At 38.6% G+C, this 19,930-nt stretch overlaps 1 protein-coding gene across 6 annotated transcripts in view; it reads right to left on the minus strand.

Annotated features, from left to right (window-relative positions):
* The window catches only part of PUM3 (pumilio RNA binding family member 3), an 83,173-nt gene that overhangs the window by 26,520 nt on the left and 36,723 nt on the right, over positions 1–19,930 (minus strand). For 4 of the 6 annotated variants that reach the window (XR_004420730.1, XM_033085471.1, XM_033085473.1 and 1 more), the window contains 11 exons: positions 12,618–12,724; positions 10,979–11,161; positions 8,225–8,360; positions 7,425–7,500; positions 6,632–6,725; positions 6,363–6,429; positions 5,637–5,811; positions 3,934–4,037; positions 3,340–3,418; positions 1,562–1,660; positions 441–494 (listed from right to left, as the gene is read on the minus strand). Coding sequence is in view for 5 of the 6 variants with exons in the window: in XM_033085471.1 (XP_032941362.1) it covers positions 441–494; positions 1,562–1,660; positions 3,340–3,418; positions 3,934–4,037; positions 5,637–5,811; positions 6,363–6,429; positions 6,632–6,725; positions 7,425–7,500; positions 8,225–8,360; positions 10,979–11,161; positions 12,618–12,714 (1,164 nt within the window). In the remaining variant the exon portion in view is untranslated. Of the gene's footprint in view, positions 1–440; positions 495–1,561; positions 1,661–3,339; positions 3,419–3,933; positions 4,038–5,636; positions 5,812–6,362; positions 6,430–6,631; positions 6,726–7,424; positions 7,501–8,224; positions 8,361–10,978; positions 11,162–12,617; positions 12,725–12,848; positions 12,941–19,930 lie in introns of those variants that run through there. The other 2 variants (XM_033085469.1, XM_033085470.1) reach the window with 2 other exon arrangements.

The following is a 19,930-nucleotide window of genomic DNA, read 5'->3' on the forward strand; positions in this document are numbered from 1 at the left end:
AATACTGAGCATCTTCTAAGAAATATGCATGTTCAAAGAGCCTTTTCAATGACATCTCCAACACATCTTGATTTTTCTTCCTTTTCCTTATACAGACTGTTTTACCCCCAACCAAGGAGAATTAACCAATGAGCCACATGAAGATGCAATAGAAAGTTAGGATCAACAAAACAAAAAGTAGAAAGAAAATCAAGGAATAATAATGAATTCAGCCATAACGAAGCATAGTACTACATGTAGTGCCCACAATGAAGCTTCTTGGTGTGTCTGTAAATATTACATAGTTAAATTATTTTATATTATCTAAAACATCACTGCTATTTTAAGACTAGTTTTATTAAGATCTCAAAGTTGTTCCCAGTACCAAAGAACATTCAAGCTATCCTCGACCAAATCACTAGTTTCAGAGACTATGAAATAAATGGTAAATGAACACTCACTGTTGCTATTTTTTCAACATACGTCTTCATAGTTTTCACAATGACTTTTCTGTCCTGTCCAAAAGGAAAGAGGAAATTCAAAATGAGCTTAGAACACCAGTGATTCTGAGTACCTAAACTGCTATTTACACTTTTCAAAACTATAATCTTCGATTTGCTTTCTAAAGCAAAGGCATTTACCAAAGACCCACACATATTCTATTAGTTTACACCCAGAACCAATGTGAAAAGTTAAACCTGAATTGTGACTTGATTTCAGAGAGATCCTGTGGCATATTTACAAGTCCAGATCACCAATGGGAGATGTCAAGAAAATTCGGAAAAAAATACACCAACCAAAATCCCCAAACCACCACATATGTTCACTCATATCTTGTCTGTTAATTAAAGAAGAATGCATTTAATTTCTTCATTTGGAAAGAAACATATTCAACAGGACCTGAAACTCTAGCTTGGTTTAAACCCCTATTACTAGCAAGAATATTTTGTTTCCTCCCTGTATTTTTGGCTCTTGGAATCACTGTTCAGTTTTCTTTTGATCCATTACTACACCTAGATCCTAAGAATTTAATTCTTTTTTCTGCATTCTTTAACAAGTGGACTGCTTTAACATGTCATTCTTTTTATTTTTTTAAGATAGAAAAACATAGGAGGCATTACAGTACTTCCAAGACAAGATGACATACATTACACCAAAATATTTCTGCATACTTTATCAGCAGATGGAAATAAAACACACTTCCTATAATATTTTTTAAGTCTTGGCATTCCAAAGCCAAACACTGTTTCACATCATGATTTCTTTACTCACTTCTCCCTACTGTAAATTTTGCTTATATTAAGAAATCCATGGAACAAATGAAATGCCAATAACCTTACAATGGAGAAATTACTCCATGTGTCACTGCCAAAACCTCTGCTAAAAATAAAACGAGATGCTTCCATTAGTTCTAATAAAAGCATTTGATTCACAAAAAAACACTGCTTAAGTCTGCCAACAGATAAAGAGGGGCCAGTTTTTAGCCTAGCTCTCTAACTGTTAATTGCATGAAAATGTGTACAAGCAGAAGGACCCATGTGGGTAGCCAGAGAAGACTAAGTAGAGGGAAACCAAACATTACCTTGGGAGTGCCATGCCATAAACAGTGCATTGCTACTCGGGCCCCATCGTGAGTGTGTGCCAGGTAAATAACAGCTTCTCTGATAGCTTCTATCATTTCCTGGGGAAGAAGAGATGATAACGCAAAAAGATGAAAGAAAAGGCTTGAGAATTTCAAGGCAGGTGGGTGAGGGCCTGAAAGTATTATTTTGTCTGCCCACACTATACTGCATCACTGGCTCTGTAGAATCACTCTCATTCCCCTCAACCTGTGAAAAACTGCCTCAAGAAGAGTCCAAAGGACTGTAAATGACACAAGCTTTCTCTCTTTAAAACTACACTGTTCATCACAATCATGCCACGAAACCACACCTGTATTGAAGCTGGTCAGCTGTCCTTTTACTAAAAATTTAAGGAAGTGTACTCAGAAGTGAGACAGAAACTAGAGAAAAAGACAACCACTAATTTAGGAAGAAATCTTTGAAGCTGATGCATATTCATACATACAGAGTACAAGTCAGAAAGAAAGAAGAACTAAAAAGTCATTTAAGCACCAGGTTACATTATACATCAGATATTACAAGACACAACCAAAAGTTTGTATCAAAGGAATGAGGTTGTCTGAAGCTATCTGACAATACCATCAGCCAAAGAAAAAAATTAAATCCAATCACACTGTCTTGGGTTACTAGATACTACTTCTGTTACTATCCCATTATTCCAGATTTCCTGGAAGCACAGCTCCCACCTATGCCTCTTTCTATCCCTAGTTCTTCTTGCTCTCTAGCCAAAGGCTCCAAGCACTTTACCAATTATTTACAAACTGCTCAATCACGACACAATTGGTGTCACTAGCTGTAAGCACAGGCAGGAACCGATCTGCAGAAGGGGTTTCCAAATCCCAAAGAGCATGTCCATATACTAGCACGTTTGCACAGAAAGCCAAGCAAGAATATATGCCCTTATTCCCCTGGTTCATGCAAATCTGCAAATCCAAAAGCATTCTCACACATTGCATTAAATGAAACCATGCACAGGTATGTTCTGGACTCTGAAGATTTGGACTCAGAATAGGCCAAAAATAATTCATGTCCCTACCCTTAGCTTTCAGTTTGTTAACAGTAACAAAGAAGTACGAAGGAGTCTGGTCTGGCAGAAAGAGGCAAGAGGCAGCAAGTGCAGAAGGCGCTGTCTGATTCAAAGTGAGGTTCTGAGCTGCAGAACCAAGGTGAGGCTGAGGCACACACACTGAAGGTAAAGTCAAAGAGCATACCAGCTTAAACCGTGTCACATCACACAGATGGATTTAGGCCTAAATACAGGAATGTCTGATGTAATCTTAAATTTGCAGCTTAATTCAGATATAGCAGACAAAGTTTTGGCTGCTGACAGAAGGACCCATCTCATTGTATTTCGGTCAAGAGATTTTTGGACAATCACTTCAAGTTGCTAAGAAACTACACATTGGAAAGCTAAACTACTGCAAGCAGTGATCCTCACTTTAATTATTTCCCAGCTACTAAGAAGGATCATTTAGCAGGAAGAGAGGAAAAAGCAGAGTCATCTCACTTTTTTTTTTAAATTCAAGTATGACAAACACTACTGTGAAAATTCACTGTGACTATAAATCTTCATACAACACTACTCTCCCATCATCTATCTAGAATCACCACATGTGTAGAACTCTATTAAAGAAAGATGTGTATTTTTGTCTAGATAACTTACAAAATTTTCACAAGAAGATAAAAATCATTTCACGGAAAGGCAAAAGAAGACAAAAAGCAAAATAAAGATACTTACAGATCTTTGTTTTGGAAGAGCATAAGTGAAAAAGTCCAAAAATACTTTATGCACCAGTGAGTGCTTGATCACTGCCTCTCTGTATTTGGATAGATGAAAATAAGCAACAAGTTCACCACAAATAATAATTTCAATTATGCTAGCAATACCTCATTTGTATCTTAAAAAGTTAGGCAGCGTAACGAACAAAAACCACATGGTCATTTTGGATTCAGATGTTTAACACTTACAACACATGGAAGATTCTACCAAAACTTGCAAATTATAGAACCTATTTTCTCATAAAGACCACAGGAGAAGCGTATGAAATAACGCACTATGGAAATACATCACAATGCAACATTTCTACCAATTGTCTGACTGGGACAGAGGACACTTTAATTCATAGAAGTGGAGTTCAAAATCAAGGCAAGATATTCATTACGACACCTGGGACAAAATCATAGACTATTCAGCACAGCAACATTACAGCTTAAAAGAGTATCAGTATCACTGTCATCTGAACTTACAAATTTACCAGTGTCATTGTTTGTATGTCAGAGAGAAACTGGTTTACATTAGATTGTAACACCTTCAGCCAATTTTTATCCTTACTTTTGTGCCATTGGTGTAAGAATCTGCTTCATTTCATCCAAGATGGCCTCTCTCTTTTCAGGTTGAGCTTCTAGCACTTTATCCAATGTTGGGACAGCTGGTGTCTGAAATGAATGCACAATCAGAGGTTTAATCACACCAATAAGTATCAGAGTCCATAAAAAATTATAATACTGAGACCTTTTTCAATCAAATGTCACATATATCAAAAACAAAATTAATTTTCTGCAAAACTAACAATTTTTGCAATTTTAAAAATAAAAAGCTACCTTTTCTGAGTATGTCAGGAGCTGTAAACTTAGGTTTCTACAAATTAAATATTTCTCATTAGCAAACAAAACCCACTTTTATAGTCTGAGCTGCTTTTTGCCAGTTATATCAGCAAAACACACAAAACAGGCACTGTGTTCCTGAGCTAAGCAGAAATCCTGCTTCATGCACACATCAGAGGGCAACACAAGAAGTTAAAGAACTGAGAAGCAAACAAAGGCCCCAAAATTCCAGTTCAGGAACAGCAAAGAGGAGGAATATATACCATATACCTTACACACAGAAATACCTCCTGGAATCATAACAAAAGAATTACAGTGGTAACACTTTTCAAATAATCTGCTGTTAGAAGAGAAGTCTGATTGGACAGACAATGAGAAGAAGTATTTTTTAAACCATCCCTGCTACTTTTTAAAGACTGCACTGCAATTTTTTACAAACCTACATTTGTGCTGAATCTTGGTTTTGCACCACAATGCATAGTTACTTAAAGAAGTTATGCAAAAAATAGAATGATGGAATTCATGCACTTGATTTCATGGGCCCTTTGACTCTTAGTACACTTCCAGCCCATTATCACAACAAACATCCTTCTTTACTACTCAGTGCTGCAAAATGCCTAACCAGAACTTACAATAACATGTTAAGAAAATACAGGTTCAGACATGAGGTGTTAATTTCTTAAGACAATTTTAAACAGAATCAAACAGATTTTTAGACAGAAATCTTGGGTATAAGTGAACAGGTGAAAAAGTCATTGGAGTGAAGTTAGTAATTGTGTAAAACAGTTCTGTACTTTGTAGTAGAATTCCTAATGTATAACAACTTCCTAAGTCAGCAAAAATTAAAAACAGAATTCAAAAGAAGAGAAGTTGTAGTTTTTAAGAAGGTTCCAAATGCCTAGTGAGGATCTACCACAGACCTAGGTTTCAGTGGAGTTTGGACTCAAGTCCTACCATCTCCATGGGAAAAGAAAACAAAGAGGAAAACTAAGCCTACATGAAATGCTGAATGTCGACACCGGCCCATTCTGCCCACACTCAGTTCTCACGAGATATAAGGCAGCCCTGACACAAGAGTCATCTACAGTATTAGTGAAGAATTACACCTAAGTCTCAGCTCAGCAAGGGTGACTGCAGCCTAGACACTATGAGAACTGAAACTATATAAGAACAAACTGTCTTTGATGAGCAGAGAGCAATCTTATACATGAACACGGTTTAAACTAAAAAAACCCCACAATTTCATCTAAATAAGAAACACACAAGTTATCATAATATTTAAACTGCCTTTAAATTACATTTAGACTACCTTTGGTCAGCTGACAGAAAGAAATGTAATCAGAAGAAATCATAGGCAAGATAGGTAAGGTATTACTAACACAATACCTTACGGGCTAAACTATCTTAAACTACAAAGTATTGAAATACCACCTTGTAAACCTGGAAAGTGTTCCCATATAGTTCTTCTGTCAGCATATTCCTCTGCTCCAGAATGGCTTTGTCATTATATGCATATTCCACTACAGCAGATGCTTCGGCATGACGGAGCATTTTTTTCACATGGCCTTTAAAACTTTTTATTATTTCTGCAACCTGTGCTTTTGTCCTGTTTTACAGGGAAATACAAATGGCAAGAGTTAAAACCTCTAGAGATAGGCTTATCTATCGATAGTTTTATTTTTAGAAACACATTTAGGTAGTAAATTTTATCACAGAAACCATGAAATTTATGAATCTGAATCAGCCTTATGGCACTTGGGAAAATATGTAACGAAAGCCAGGAATGCGGACAGATTTTAAGGCATTTCAAGGGAAAGTAAACAGTGAATAAAATCTAGAGAGTAATGAATGCCATCCTGAAATGCTTAGCAAAGAAAATTTTAAAAAGCCAGTGTTTTATATACAGCAAAGACCAACTCTGAACATACATCTGACCATTTTTTGTCATGTTCTCCTTGACATGTACAGCATCAGCTTTACTTCTTGCAAAAGGAAAAATACTGTTAGCACTACCCTCCCTTTTTTTCCATTACATTACAAAGTTGTTTCCAGAGAGATATTTTTTATTCATGATCAATCCACTGCAGATTAAGAAGCAGCATTCACACTGGAAATGAAACAACACAACACTGATATGCAAATTCACTTGATACTCACCCATACATAAGAAACTTCTTCACAATATTTCTGGAATATTTCGACTTGCTCAACTCTATTAGGCTATCTAGAAGAAGGTATAAGCATTTAGCTAGTTTATTTTTCACTACATTAACTTTATGAAATTATATGTCATTATTTAAATAAGTATGAAAAGTTCACTAGAGATGCATCAGTTCAGAAAAAAAGCAAAAATATTCAAAATCAACATAATTTGTTTAAATGCATTCTAACCACAACACAGAAGCATGAAAGTAAAATGAAAATACCTTTCAATTCTTCAAATGTCTCTTGCCTTTGCTTCTCATTACCATACTGAATAAAGCACTGGATCACTCGGGTTGAATCGTGTGCAAATGCCAGCTAAAAGACAGAGATATTTCATTACTCTAGACCACTCAAAAGGCAGTGTGCACCATAATTATCTTTATGTATGTGCTCTCTGGTATAGTTTCATGCTATTTAAATGTCAATTATAAAATTACAAAAGCAGTTACCTGCTTATAAAAACCAAGACTCATGGGTTTTTACCCCTTCACAAGTACTCTATCAAAGAAAATACAGACAACAGCTGCTGATAATTAAGGACAAGCATAAATGTTTTTCATACTGAAATAAAACCATTAAATGGTATCTCTATGGTATTTTGTTCCTCTTCTTTATAATTTCAGAGTAAGTGTGATGGAACAGTTCCACTTCAGCATGGAATACGAAAAGCTCAACATGCTCTTCACTGCAAATTTATGTATTTAAGAATAAAGCAGAAAGACTGTTTAGTATAATTAAACATGAGGACACTAACTTGACTATAAAATTGCAAAGCAACATTGTAACAAATCAAACCTCTGAGTTCCGGAACTCCAGCTAACATCCAATTTCAGGAGACTAAACTACTTGATAGCCTTTTACAATTGCCAGCTGACAAAAGCATCCCAGGACTACTGTCCTGAAACACAGGTGTCAAATGCAGTGTTTCAGCCCTGTTTTTATTCTTTTTACTCACAAGAGTTCTTCAAAGAAGATTTTGTGAATTTGTGCACTACGCCATTAGTTTTTTCTTACATTTTTAATTTTCCCATGAAGAAGCTTCTGTAGTTCATTCATCAGCTTTTCTCGTTTCTCCTTATCACATTTCTTCCTACAAGCAAAAAAAAACTTAGTAAAACAATTCTAAGGAAGCAGTTTCTTTTGTAGTATGATTCACTGATATCTATAAATTAAGAAGCAAGACAGTACAAATAAAACCAGGTTGGCTTCTGCCAATCCAAATTTACAGTGTCATTCATTAACCCTGTACAGAGATGTGATTAAGCTGTTTTACTTTGTGGAAATCAAACCAGAATTCCACACTTTAACTTTATCTTCTTTTTTTTTGAGTAAAAGTATTTTTTTTAAACAAACTAAAATTTCCAGTCAGTTGCCTATAGATCCAAAGATCTGTAAGCATGCAAAGCATGAACACTTAGAACAAGCAAATTTAACTTTTCTTGCTGACATGGAGCATCAGTTCTAGAATTACAACCTCAGAAGGACCCTTCACAAAAAACTCATGCAGCAATCCCACTGCAGAATCAGGATGAATCATGCTCTGTTTTTCAGGGTTTAAAAAAAAGGCAATTTCTTAAGCAATTTCTCACAAATTTATAAATTTTAGCCTAAAATACAAGTTCAATCCAAACATTTCCAGGACCATGGGTTACCATACTCTGTCTGAACTACCTACAAAACTGCATGCAATGTTACCGCTCACCTAAAGAGATTCAATTTGGAAATACACTTTTAAATAATTTTAAGATGATAAAGAGGGTATTCTAGCTTTTTATGGCTAAAAGTCAACAGAGTGGAAGAAAAAAAGTCATTACCTTCTCATGCTTTCCCATATTTGTTTTGATTTTACAACTATGTCATAATTACTTTTATCATTAATTTGTCTAGTTTGTCTTAACTCCTTCTTTTTCTTTTTGAAGTCATCCCATTTTGGCTTCTTAGAATCTGACCCTTAGGACAAAAACAAATACATTTTCTACAGTCAATAAAAGAGCAGCAATAGAATTCTTTACCAGCCTAAACCTATGTTCTATGACTTGAATCACTAACAATTCAGGACCAGCCTACAGTTACTCAGCTAGTTAACATGAAACCATAAATCTTGAATAAGTGTCCTAAGCTAGCAATCACCACTATTAGACTACTGGAAGAACAAAGCAACCAATTAACTTTCCTCAAAACTGTTTTCCTCAAAACAGGATACATCACAAATCTCTCAATAGCTTGAAAATTGATTGAAGATGTACTCAGCAACTATGGCTGCCCCAATAATTTTCCTGTTTTAGTTCACTCTTAATTCATGCATACCTTTTCCCTCTCTCAAAAAGAGAACTCTAACTCAAAGATACATGTCTGAAAACTCAAAAAAGACAAAAAGCTATTTTTTTTACTCAAATTCCTTAAGCATGGCACTTTACTATACAACCACTGTATGCCGATCACACAACAAATTTGGGCAAAATAATGCTATAAAAGGGCCACAAATCATGCATTAAAGACACTGCTCATTGGTATTTAGCAGCATGTACTCAGCTGTTTTACCCATTCGAAAACCCATGCTTTCCTTTTACAAAGCATATTATTGATTTTTATATCCGTCTCCTAAGAGATCAGAAGTAAAACTTGCAAAGCTTTGAGAGCAGTGCAATACAGAGGCTTTCATTTACTCTTATGAACAATACTCAAAGATTTGCTGTGGGTTTCATTTTTTTAAAGCAGCCTAATAAAAACATTCTACTGTTATTAGATTTTCAGATATCTAGTGCATATTCCATGTGAATCCATTCTGCAAACAAGCAAGAACAGCAATAATAAAAATACTCAACATAATCTACTGTCCTCCAAACAAATGACATATTTCTGCAGAACTTCAGAATTCCTCATTTAAGATTCCACTTCTCATTTTACAAGACTCATTAACTGCCCCAGTACAGATTTACTTCAGAGGAGAGGACAGGAAAAGATTAAGATCTCAAGCAGAATAAATTACAGTAATTTCACGAATACAAGCCGCAGCAATTTGACAAAAATTTTGGTGGAAACCTGGAAGTGCGGCTAATAGTCGGGGGCGGCTAATATGCGAATAATTTTCTGACATTTACAACCCCAGACGATTGTTACAGTGTTACTGTGTTGCCCTGGCTCCCTGCAGGCAGCACGGGGGGCAGGGAGAGAGGCGGGAGAGCTCTCTTCTTCCCTCCTCTGCCGCAGCCCAGGGGAGGACGGGTGGGGGGGCGCGCCACCATTGCTGCGGCCCGGGGAGCCGACGGGGGCCCTGCGCCATCATTGCCGCGGCCCGGGGAGGACGGGGGAGGGCGCGCCGCCATTGCCGCGGCCCAGGGAGCCGACGGGGGCCCTGCGCCGCCATTGCCGCGGCCCGGGGAGGCCGGGGGGGGGGGTGGGGGGCGCCGCCATTGCTGCGGCTCCAGGGGTTGGGGGGGGATAAGTGCGTGCTGCCATTGCCATGGCTCGGGGAGGAGGTGGGGTGCTTTGTCCGCGCCCGCCGCCGGCGCCACGGGCGCGGGAAAGCTCCGTCCCTGCCCGCCGCCGGCGCCACGGGCGCGGGAAAGCTCCGTCCCCGCCCGCCGCCGCTGCCATAGGAGCGGGGGAAGCTCCGTCCCTGCCTGCCACCGCGGGGCAGCGCCGACCCGGGGTGACCGAGCCCAGTGGCACGGCAGGTGGCCCCGAGCCCAGTGGCAGCGGCGGCCGGCCCCGAGCGGCAGCACCGGGCTGGGCCACCTGGCCCCGTCAGCAGCCCCTAGCGGGCCGAGCCTGCACAGCCTTAGCTCAGCCAGTAAACCCCGCCCTCCCGCGGTTCTGTTACTAATTGCACGCGGGTCCTCGCTGCGAACGACAGAGCGGCTTATATTCGGGTGCGGCTTATTTATGGACAAAAACCGAAATATTTGCCAACACCCAGAGATGCGGCTTATACTCAGTGCGGCTTGTATTCGTGAATTTACTGTAATTTTAAAAGAAATTTATTTAAACGTGATAAAACCAGACAACTATTTAGGCTTTCTGTATAAACACCAGGAAAAAAAACTGCATGCAAAAGCTGCATACAAAAGCAGTGGTAACATCCATTATGCTTTTTTTTCTGTTAAAGGATTTGACCAGATAGAAAGGAAATAATGTAAAGGATAATCAACTTTGTTGCATGAATTTCTATTCCAAAGCTCATAGCAAGTACTTCTAAAACAGTCCAAAACATACTATGAAAACCTCTGTGTTTGTAAGTCGTGTAACAACTGCCAATTTCTAGCTAATTACTTAACACTGCCACTAAAACAAACAGAGCTTTAGGACGGTACGACCAAATTTTTAAATTTGGTACTGTGTCTTTACTTTTGACTTCCAAGAAAATTCCAAACTGTTGATTTTCATGACTTCAGCCTCAAACTTAGCCAAGTGAAGTAATTTTTTCCCACAGCATAGATTAAAAAGAAAGTAAACCTGGAGTTATTCAGCCAATTTGGAAAGGCTGACAGAAAGAGGAAGCTCTAGATGAACAATGTGCTTCCCAAAACCTGGTTTCCCTTGACATCCAGGCTTAAAAATCTGCTCACCTCCCTCTTCACTATCCTGTAGTTTTCTCTTCTTTGCAAACTTCTCCGGTTGCTGTTTGTTCTTGAATTGTTTGACAGTAGCTTTTGCAGGTCTTAACTGTCCTTTAACAAATTTCTTGGAAATGGATTTAGGTTTTCCTTCCTCATCTCCTTTGTTAAAGACTTTCTTTGGTGGACCTGAATCTATTAAACAAAACAAGATAAATTAAAATGCTATCATACAGCTACTGCTGCTTCAAAATAAAAATAAATTTTACTGTAACAAGAATTAAACTACTTCGTAATAACAATTCTGTATTGAACAAAAATTCTGAAGTGCTTCTCAAAGCCGCTGTTTTCACTGCAGTCCCTGGGTATGGATGTTTTCTCTCGGGAAGTTTTGCCCAGGCATTATTTTCTGGGCAACAGTGTAACAGCTCAGGCATAAAAAGGAATAGTCTATATTATGAATTGTATTTTGAATACAAGACACAGTTATAGAACGGCTGTGGTTGGAAGGCACCTCTCTAAGTCTCCTGGTCCAACCCTCCTGCTCACACAAGGCCTGCCAAAACCACGACCATGTCTGGGTAGCATTTGACTATCTCTAATGCAGTAAACTCCACCATCTCCCTGGGCAGCCCATGCACAGTCGCTCCCAGAGTAAATAGGTTTCCTGGTATCAAGAAGGAATCTCCTGTGTTCTAATTTGTGCCCACTGTTCTCTGGTCTGCTAGTACACATTGAGCAGATCCCCCTCAGCCTTGTCTTCTCTGTGGGACAGGCTGAACTGACCCAGACGTCTCAGCCTTTCCTATGAGAAGAGATGCCCTGGTCCCTTCATCATCTTTGCAGCCCTTCACTGAGCTCTCTCCAGCATGTCCAGATCTCCATTGCACTGAAGAGCCAGAGCCGGGACACAGCACACTTCAGGTGAAGCCTCACCAGGGCTGAGGAAAGGGCAAGGGTCACAATCTGCTGACAGCACTCCTCCTGATGCAGCCCAAGATCCAGCTAGCCACCAGGGCACACTGCTGGTTCATGTTCAACTCCAATCACCAGAAGCCCCTGGGCTTTTCCCAGTATTTTCAAGTGCATGGAGCTGTTCCTCTCAAGCAGAACTCTCCCTTCACTCCGTGATGAATTTCACCAGGTTTCTGCCAGCCCATTTGTCCAACCTGCTGACATCCCCCTGGAGGGCAGCACAACCCTCTGGTGTATGTAACATTCCTTGCAGTTCTGTGTCACTTGTGAATCTGAAGATGCTGCACTTTGCCCCATCATACTGGTCCTCCATGAAGCTGTTGAACCAAACTCCATCTTGTGCTGACTCCTGGGATCCACTGCTAATCAGTGGTCTCCAGGGAGCATACCAGTCTCTGGACCCAGCCGTTCACCCAGTTTTCAATCTACCTCACCAACTGCTCTTGCAGCCCTTAATTCATCAGCACCTCTGTGAGGATCTCAAAGGAGAGAAACACTGTCAAAGTTTTATTCAATTCCAGGCAGACAACACCGACTTCTTGTCGCTCATCTGCCAAACTAGTCGTTTCAAAACATGAATTTACCAAGGGAGAAAAAAAACCAGCACCAAGCACGCCAGTATACAACAAATAACCATTCAGTCAGGGCTCCTACTGACGACCCTTCGCCTTCTTACCATTATCCTTTTTAAACTTCCTTTTCCAGTGTGGTGCTTTTCCACGAGGTCCTTTTCCACTCTTCCCCACGAACTTCTTTTTACCCTTGCTCTCCATCTCGGCAACGCTGCAAACAGAGCAAGAGACAGCATTACTGGAGCGCCGCGGCTCCCCTGCGAGGAGAAGACAGCTTGCGCCTCCAGGTTAACACCCATGGCGAAGTCACACCCTCCCAGTGGACGGTGGGGTACCAGAAGCCGCGCACAGGCAGGGAGGCTCAGCCAAGCACGCCCGCGGTCGCCGCTGCCCAGACGCGCAGCCCCGGCCCGGCGGCGGCTCCCGCGCCCGCCGCTCCCAGCGCACACGTGCGGCCCGACCGCGTCTGGCGGCTGCGTGCGCCGGGCGCCGCTCCCCATTGGCCGCCGCGCTGCTGCCGCGCGACAGTGCCGCGCTGCCGTGCCGTACCGCGCGCCGGGCGCCCCCGTGCGGGCAGCCGTGGGCCCCTGCTGGGGGGCGGGCACAGCCCGGGGCGCTCGCCGGGCTGCGGCTGGGCGGAGAGAGGCCTGGCGGGACACGCGCCTCCGTGAGCCAGCAGTATGCCGTTGTGGCCAGTCGTATCCTGGGATGCATTAGGAACAGTACTGCCGGGAGGTGGAAGGAGGTAATCCTTTCCGTCTGCTCAGCTCTGAAAAGGCCTCACCTGGAGTGCTCGGTCCAGTTCTGGGCTCCTCAGGACACGAGAGACATGGAGCTCTCTTCAAATTCTTGGGAAATTCGAACTGTATTCTAGCAAAACTGAATCCATGTTCCTCCTCTCAAGATGTACTTATATATTAGCATGGGAAATTTTTTTTCTGTGGGGATTTTGTGTGACAATGATTTATTTTAGAGGAAGTACCATGTTCAGTTCTGTGCTATTTCCTGAACTCAGCCGTAATACATACTTTGTGGTAATATCCTCTTTTTTTAATGCTTTTATGAGTGTTTGATTAATGTACATTTGAGGATCTCTGTAGTGTTAGCTGTATTACCTCAGCATAGAAAACTACCATAACTCTGAAAACAAGTTTCTGCTTCCCCTTCCGCACTGAAGAAATGCTAAAGATTGGGATTTCTTCACAGATACTCACAAATGTTTATTGTAGAAACAATAAGATTAAAAATAGCAGTTCAAAGTAAAAGCTTAACACGGACTTTTGTTCAGAGGCATTAAACATAAGATTGATTTTCATAAGTTCTATTGAGCCATTGAGCAATGCTTTGTTTGCAGTAGTTTGGAATCATAACCCATTGGAAGTCTCAGCAAAATCGGGCTGAAGTCTCAGTTTAGTATTGTGAGATGACATGCCTGAGAAATGGGTAATCTGGGGAGAGACAGCCGCTGAAAGAAAGATACTTTTATACTTCCCACTCCCTTTTCTTTGTTTTCTTGACTTCACTTTTGTTTATTTTTCTTCTGTAAATATGTGCATTGAGTGTCAATAAAGTATGTCTAGTTTCAACTTGGTGAGCTGAACCTGAACAGGTAACAGATATTCAGTACCGTCTTGGATGCTTTCAGCAAGAAAATAATTTTTCTGCCTGGAGTCTCCTGATGAACTGTTGTCCTCTATCCTGCTGACTCTCCAGCTACAACATGACAGTGCATCTTTCCCCAGTTTTAGCTCCCTTTTGATCAATGCACAGTTGTAAATGTGTGTGTTTTCTAATTATGAAGTGTAGAAACATGTATCTCACATGCCAGGTCTTAAGGAAGAGTAAAATGTATGCAGACTGGAGACTTATTCTTCCAGCCTCTAAATGCCTGCTGTATTAAATGCTACTAGAAATAACAAGCCAGTCATTGGCTGATGCTATCCTCAGTGGTTTCATGGCCCCACCCAGGAAGCTTCAGCCATTTACAGTTTTCACAGTTTTAGGGATTATTTTCCATAATGTCATAAACTGTCTTTAAATATCTGCAAATGGCCATTGACTTGGAGAAAAATCTCTGAAACTATAGCTGTTTCTTAATTCTTTTGAGCAGCATGTAACTTCCTCAGAAGATTGTCTGTTTTCCTGGGGCTTTTAATTCAAATCAGCATTCCAACAGTGTGTGGTAGGCTAAAGGCTGATTGTATTGTTTTTGCAGTTGTGTTTTTGGAATTAAAATTATACGTGCATTTCTGATTCTGATTTCTGATTTTCTAGATCATTTGTTCAGAATGAGGCATACACTGAACCACATGGAAACATATTCTATAGCAGTTACTATGTGCTTGTGGATGACATTACATGGAGTGAGAGCTCATTGAAATCTGTTCTACAACTCTAGATTTCTTCATTTGTTAAGTATACAAAAGAAAAGTAGATATTTATGTAGCTTGCACTATCAGTACTTCTCACAGAGCTATGAAAAGGTGAAAGACACATCCTATCATTTTAATTTTATATCATGTTATGCTGGGGGGCATTTACAAATATGTTCTGTTAGACTTCTACAGGCATAGAGAAATCTCTGAACACTTACAAAGGGTGTGCAAAATGACTCAAGGTTCATGTCTCAAATTAAAATGCTGAGTCCATTGAGAGAAAATTGCAGTATTTAACAGACTTCTGTGGTGAGCCACAGGATTATCCTCACTCAGGGAAGTACCTGGAGCAGATGCTGAATGTTTAAAGCATGAATGTTGCATACTGCTCAAAGATATTTTGATGTTTACATTCATGACCATGATGTAGGTTTTGTTCCATAACCTGGAATATTGGTAAGAGTATTTTAAAAAGTAAAACTGGTGAACCTACATGAACATACTGTAAAACAGTGAAAATGAACTCAGAAAAGTAGTTCCTTCTCTATATCAAATGAACTGTCAGGAATAAAACTGAGTCTGGTACAATTCAAGCTTAAATGTTGTGCAAGCTAAATTTCAACTTTTAAAAAAGAGCTGGAAGGACAGTGTTCCCTTCTCATGTGACTCACATATACCGCACAGCTGCAAAGTGATCTTATATAACACTAGTAGGTCTATCAGGAACCTCTGTTTTCAGGTGCTGTATTAAGATATATTCTATGCATACTTATAAATGGATGAAGGAATAAAATACTTCTAATAAAAATACACTATTCTACAGCTTACTACAGCACTAGCTCTACTAAGTAAACTCAATAAATTCCAATATGGTTTTGATTTTATTCTGTAGTAAAAACTATTGGCTGCTTTTTAGCATTTAATAAAGAGTTTTATGAAATTGAAAGTGTAAGCACAACACTCAGCCAATGTATGTCAGAAAAATATAATTGGAATAAACCCAGGAAATCAGTCCTCCGTGGTATTACTGGATTTATTTAAAAAAACATGATTTCAAATTTGAATTGTAAGTTTTTTCATCTTGATTTGCAGCTGTGCAAGCAAGTGTAAAATGTGCTGCCAAACCCACTGTAGTTTACTTTGCTAAGGAAGAGGCTTTCTTTTGTTCTTAAGTATAACATCTCAGGCCATTGCCTTCACAGAAGTGAAAGGTTTCACTGTCTAGTGAAGTACAATCTTTTATTTTTACCTTATGTTGTAAAATTAGTAGGGAGTTGTTTTAAATGAGAAAAAAATGTCCAGAACTGCCCCTTCCCTACTATTCATCCATGTGGTACAGAGGTAAATATTTGCATCTGGGAGACTTTGAAGCAGTGGCATAGAAGAGAATAAGGCTGTATGTGTTGGCAGAATGTCCCACCATGCACAGGAATTAATGTGTCCTAGTTAAAAACCTGTAATTTTTTAAGGCATTAAAAATGCTCTGAAAGTTCTCTTCTCCTATTGAATAAGCTTTTTTTTCCCCCCGTTTGGGAAGTTTTCTTTGACTCTGCTTTTCCTTTCAGAGTTCTGCTAATTGCTGTGGGAGGACAGGGGTTGAATGGAGAAGAATCAATTAAAAAAAAAAACTTAGTGAAGTCTCACGAGGAGAGCCTATTAAATGTGGTTAGTGTGCTGTGGCAGGATTTCACAACCAAGCACTTTAAGAGCTAATGTATATAAGAATAGTAGTCAATATTATTGAACTCAATATGGTTATTTGGCTAGCAACTATGGAAACATATAGTTATCCTTTACATTCAATTTTCAAACTAGAGTACCTCTTCATATAACTTAGGGTATTTTTAGATGTAACACACAACTGGAACATTTTACTCGCTGCTTTTTTACGAATGACTGATAGCACTCTGAAAATTATTTCTACTTTTTTGCTTCAAAACTTACTAGAAATTTCCTTTGCTTGAAAATAAGTAGACTTGTGTCAGCTTTAAAGTCACTCATGCAATGGGTGCTGAGAATGAGTACAGAGATTTTAGAAAACTGGTAAACTTACTCATAATTATCCTCTCAAAAAGCTTTTAGATTAGAAACCGATATTAACCAAACCAAAAACATAACCAAGCTAGGCACTGTCAATGTCACAGGTCAAATCTAAGGAAATTGATAGTTTTTAGTGCTGTACTTTTGATATGCCAATGAAAATTAATTCATTTTCATCAGACTTCATGGGTATTTGTTTTGTAGCATTACTGTGGAATTTTCATATGGGTCTCTCATATATTCTCTTGTACATTTCATGTAGAAGTAAAATATACAAAACAGGAAACAATTAATGCATTTTCCATGGGTACTTCCAGAAAAAAAAATCAATTCCATCAGCTGTTTTTGCATATTTTTATGCCAAATACAGCATAAGAATGAGAACAGAGCACAACCTGTTTTACTTATGAATCCTTTTTTTTTTTTTCTTTTTCGTCTTTTGGAAGAATTGATGGCTCCTTCCCCCTGCTTGTTTTGATCTGTAATTAACAGCTTTTCTTCCAAAAATGTTGCTATAAACACTTAATTGAGATCCCTGCTCAGTTGGAATGGATTGCAGCAGATAGATTTTTCCCTCTCTTTGCATTTAAAACAGAAAGAAGTGTCCTTCTTTTTCAGCACCAACTTACATAGCAGAGTGAATCTTGGCATACTGCTGATTCCTCCAGTCATGCATAACAACAGCAAACAGCAAAGGATTTAAGTACACATTAGTTGAGGTAAGTAAATGTCAACTATTTTGTCACAACACTAAATCATAACTGAAGTTATGTAAAACTTTTCCTTTTTTGCTCTTTTTCACACAGCCTAAATAGAATTTTGACGTATATAAGCAACCACTGCTAATACAAAACAACAACGCCTGCACAAATACAATAAACTGTAAGGTCAGAAACTTGTTCTTCTACAGTACATGTGGTTTATTTCCTGATCTACAGGAGCTCACCACTCTACAATGGTACAATTTTGTCAAAAGCATTTCTTACCTAGAAAAATGGAGAGTTCATCTTCTTTTGCAATGATAGGACAGAGAATAATAATTCCTCTCTCCTCTTACCATTCAGGCAACTTCAATGGATCATGAAATCACAGGAAATGAAAGTTTGTCCTTAATGTGAAACAAAATTCATCACAATAGCAGTTTCATCCTTAAAAAACACTCACCAAGGTGGTCCTATACTTAGTTTTCTCTTCCAAGAGATATTTCTATAATGTTATAAATGACAATATAGTATTATCTTTTACATTTATGTATTAGCTTTTGCATACAATTATTAATCACAAGGATTTTGATATGGTACAATTTATAATTCTCTTTTAACTGCTTATTGGTATAATATAATCTGTCAGTGTATGTATGTGCTGTATATCTTATATAAATAGTAGTGTGATAAATATATCTTATGCCTTGGCATAATATTAAAATAGAGACTATGTTAATGTAATGTTAAAATGCTTTTATTCATGAGCTAATTCAGGGAATGATGTAAAATAATTATGTTGTTTCTTATATTTGTGGACTATCTTATCTGAATGATAACAGTGACAAAAAGCAGAGCCCAGTTTATGAGCCAATTTATTCACTCCTCATTATCAAAGAGTGTAAAAACAACAGGATGGAACTATGAGAAGAAATAAAATAGATTGATTTAATCTGAAGGATGGCATACAGACAAGTCAAAATTTAAAACCAAGCAAAAAAAAATTCCTAGAACCTCTAAATTCACAGGAATGTTTGAAGAAGGTATAAAGCTCATGAACATGCCTGTACCCCCTGTAATGTAACAGTAGTAAATAGAGAACATTGTTTTAAGCTAAGGATGTTGTTTTGGCTAATTGCCAAAACACCCCAGGCCTGGATATTGCCCCTTTTATTCCCTTATTAAACTTTTTTTAAAAAATTATTCAAACAGTAAGCATTTTTTCTCACATATAATATACTGAGGAGATCTCTAAGTGCAAAACAGGCAGAATACAGGTGTTATGGGGAGACAAATGGACTGGATTTCAAAATATTAAGATAAAGAACTCCCAGAGTTGTCGACAGTGAAAGAACTGCTGATTAACAATTGCCTACTCCAAAATGTAGGCCTTCTCAGCAGATAGTTTGAGTCAGTTTTTTAAAGTCTGCCATTTTCTCAACTGTTGATGCAGAGTTTCTAGTTCCTTTTTTAATATTAAAAATGTTAATATCAACTGTTATACTAAATACAAATCCAGACATATCCATTTTCTTGTAATGTATGTGCTAGTCCAAAATCTTGACAGTTCTAATTTTGAAATGAATAAAGGGCAGTTCTCAACACAAATTAACAGAAGTGTATTTTAGAACTTTTTGATAAACATCACCTCCTTGCAGAAACATACCATACAATCAGCACTCATGTGTAAACATGTTTGTTCCAAGAATCTCTGATACACCTGATGTATATTTTACGCATCTGTCAAAGACTGTTCTATTCAAGCAAGAAAAAAATAACTTTTGTCCAGAAATTATTCACTCATAAGAAAGAAAAGGTGGGTTTCTTTGGCTTAGACGTTGCTTTGCTTATTGTAAGATAAACACATTTTAATGTTCTCTTCTGCAATGTTCATTTGGGTTAAGTTGAACTAGGACAGTATGAAAATACTTGGAAACTAAATGAAGTATAGAAAGCAAAATTACTTAATACAGGTTGTCCCCTAGAAAAAAGTTGGGAGTGGTCCGTCAGCAAATGAAATCTTTTCACTTAATTTTTCATTTCTTAATCACATGTACTAATCCTAATCTGTCATTGCTCACAAACTCATTTTTAAGTAAAGCAAACTGAATGTAAAGTCTTGTGTCACATTGCCCCAAGTTAACCCATTAATAATTAGTATCTAGCTACAGAACAAGGGTAAAGCAAGGGGTGATTTTTTAAAAAGAAGTAACAATTTAATTTGGCTTTTATTGAGCAATTCATTTCTGGTCTTAAATGGAAGAAGAATCTCAGCTGAGAAATCAAAACCAAGTACTTTGT

Source organism: Catharus ustulatus, chromosome Z, assembly GCF_009819885.2.
Source record: "Catharus ustulatus isolate bCatUst1 chromosome Z, bCatUst1.pri.v2, whole genome shotgun sequence".
Lineage (NCBI taxonomy): Eukaryota > Metazoa > Chordata > Aves > Passeriformes > Turdidae > Catharus > Catharus ustulatus.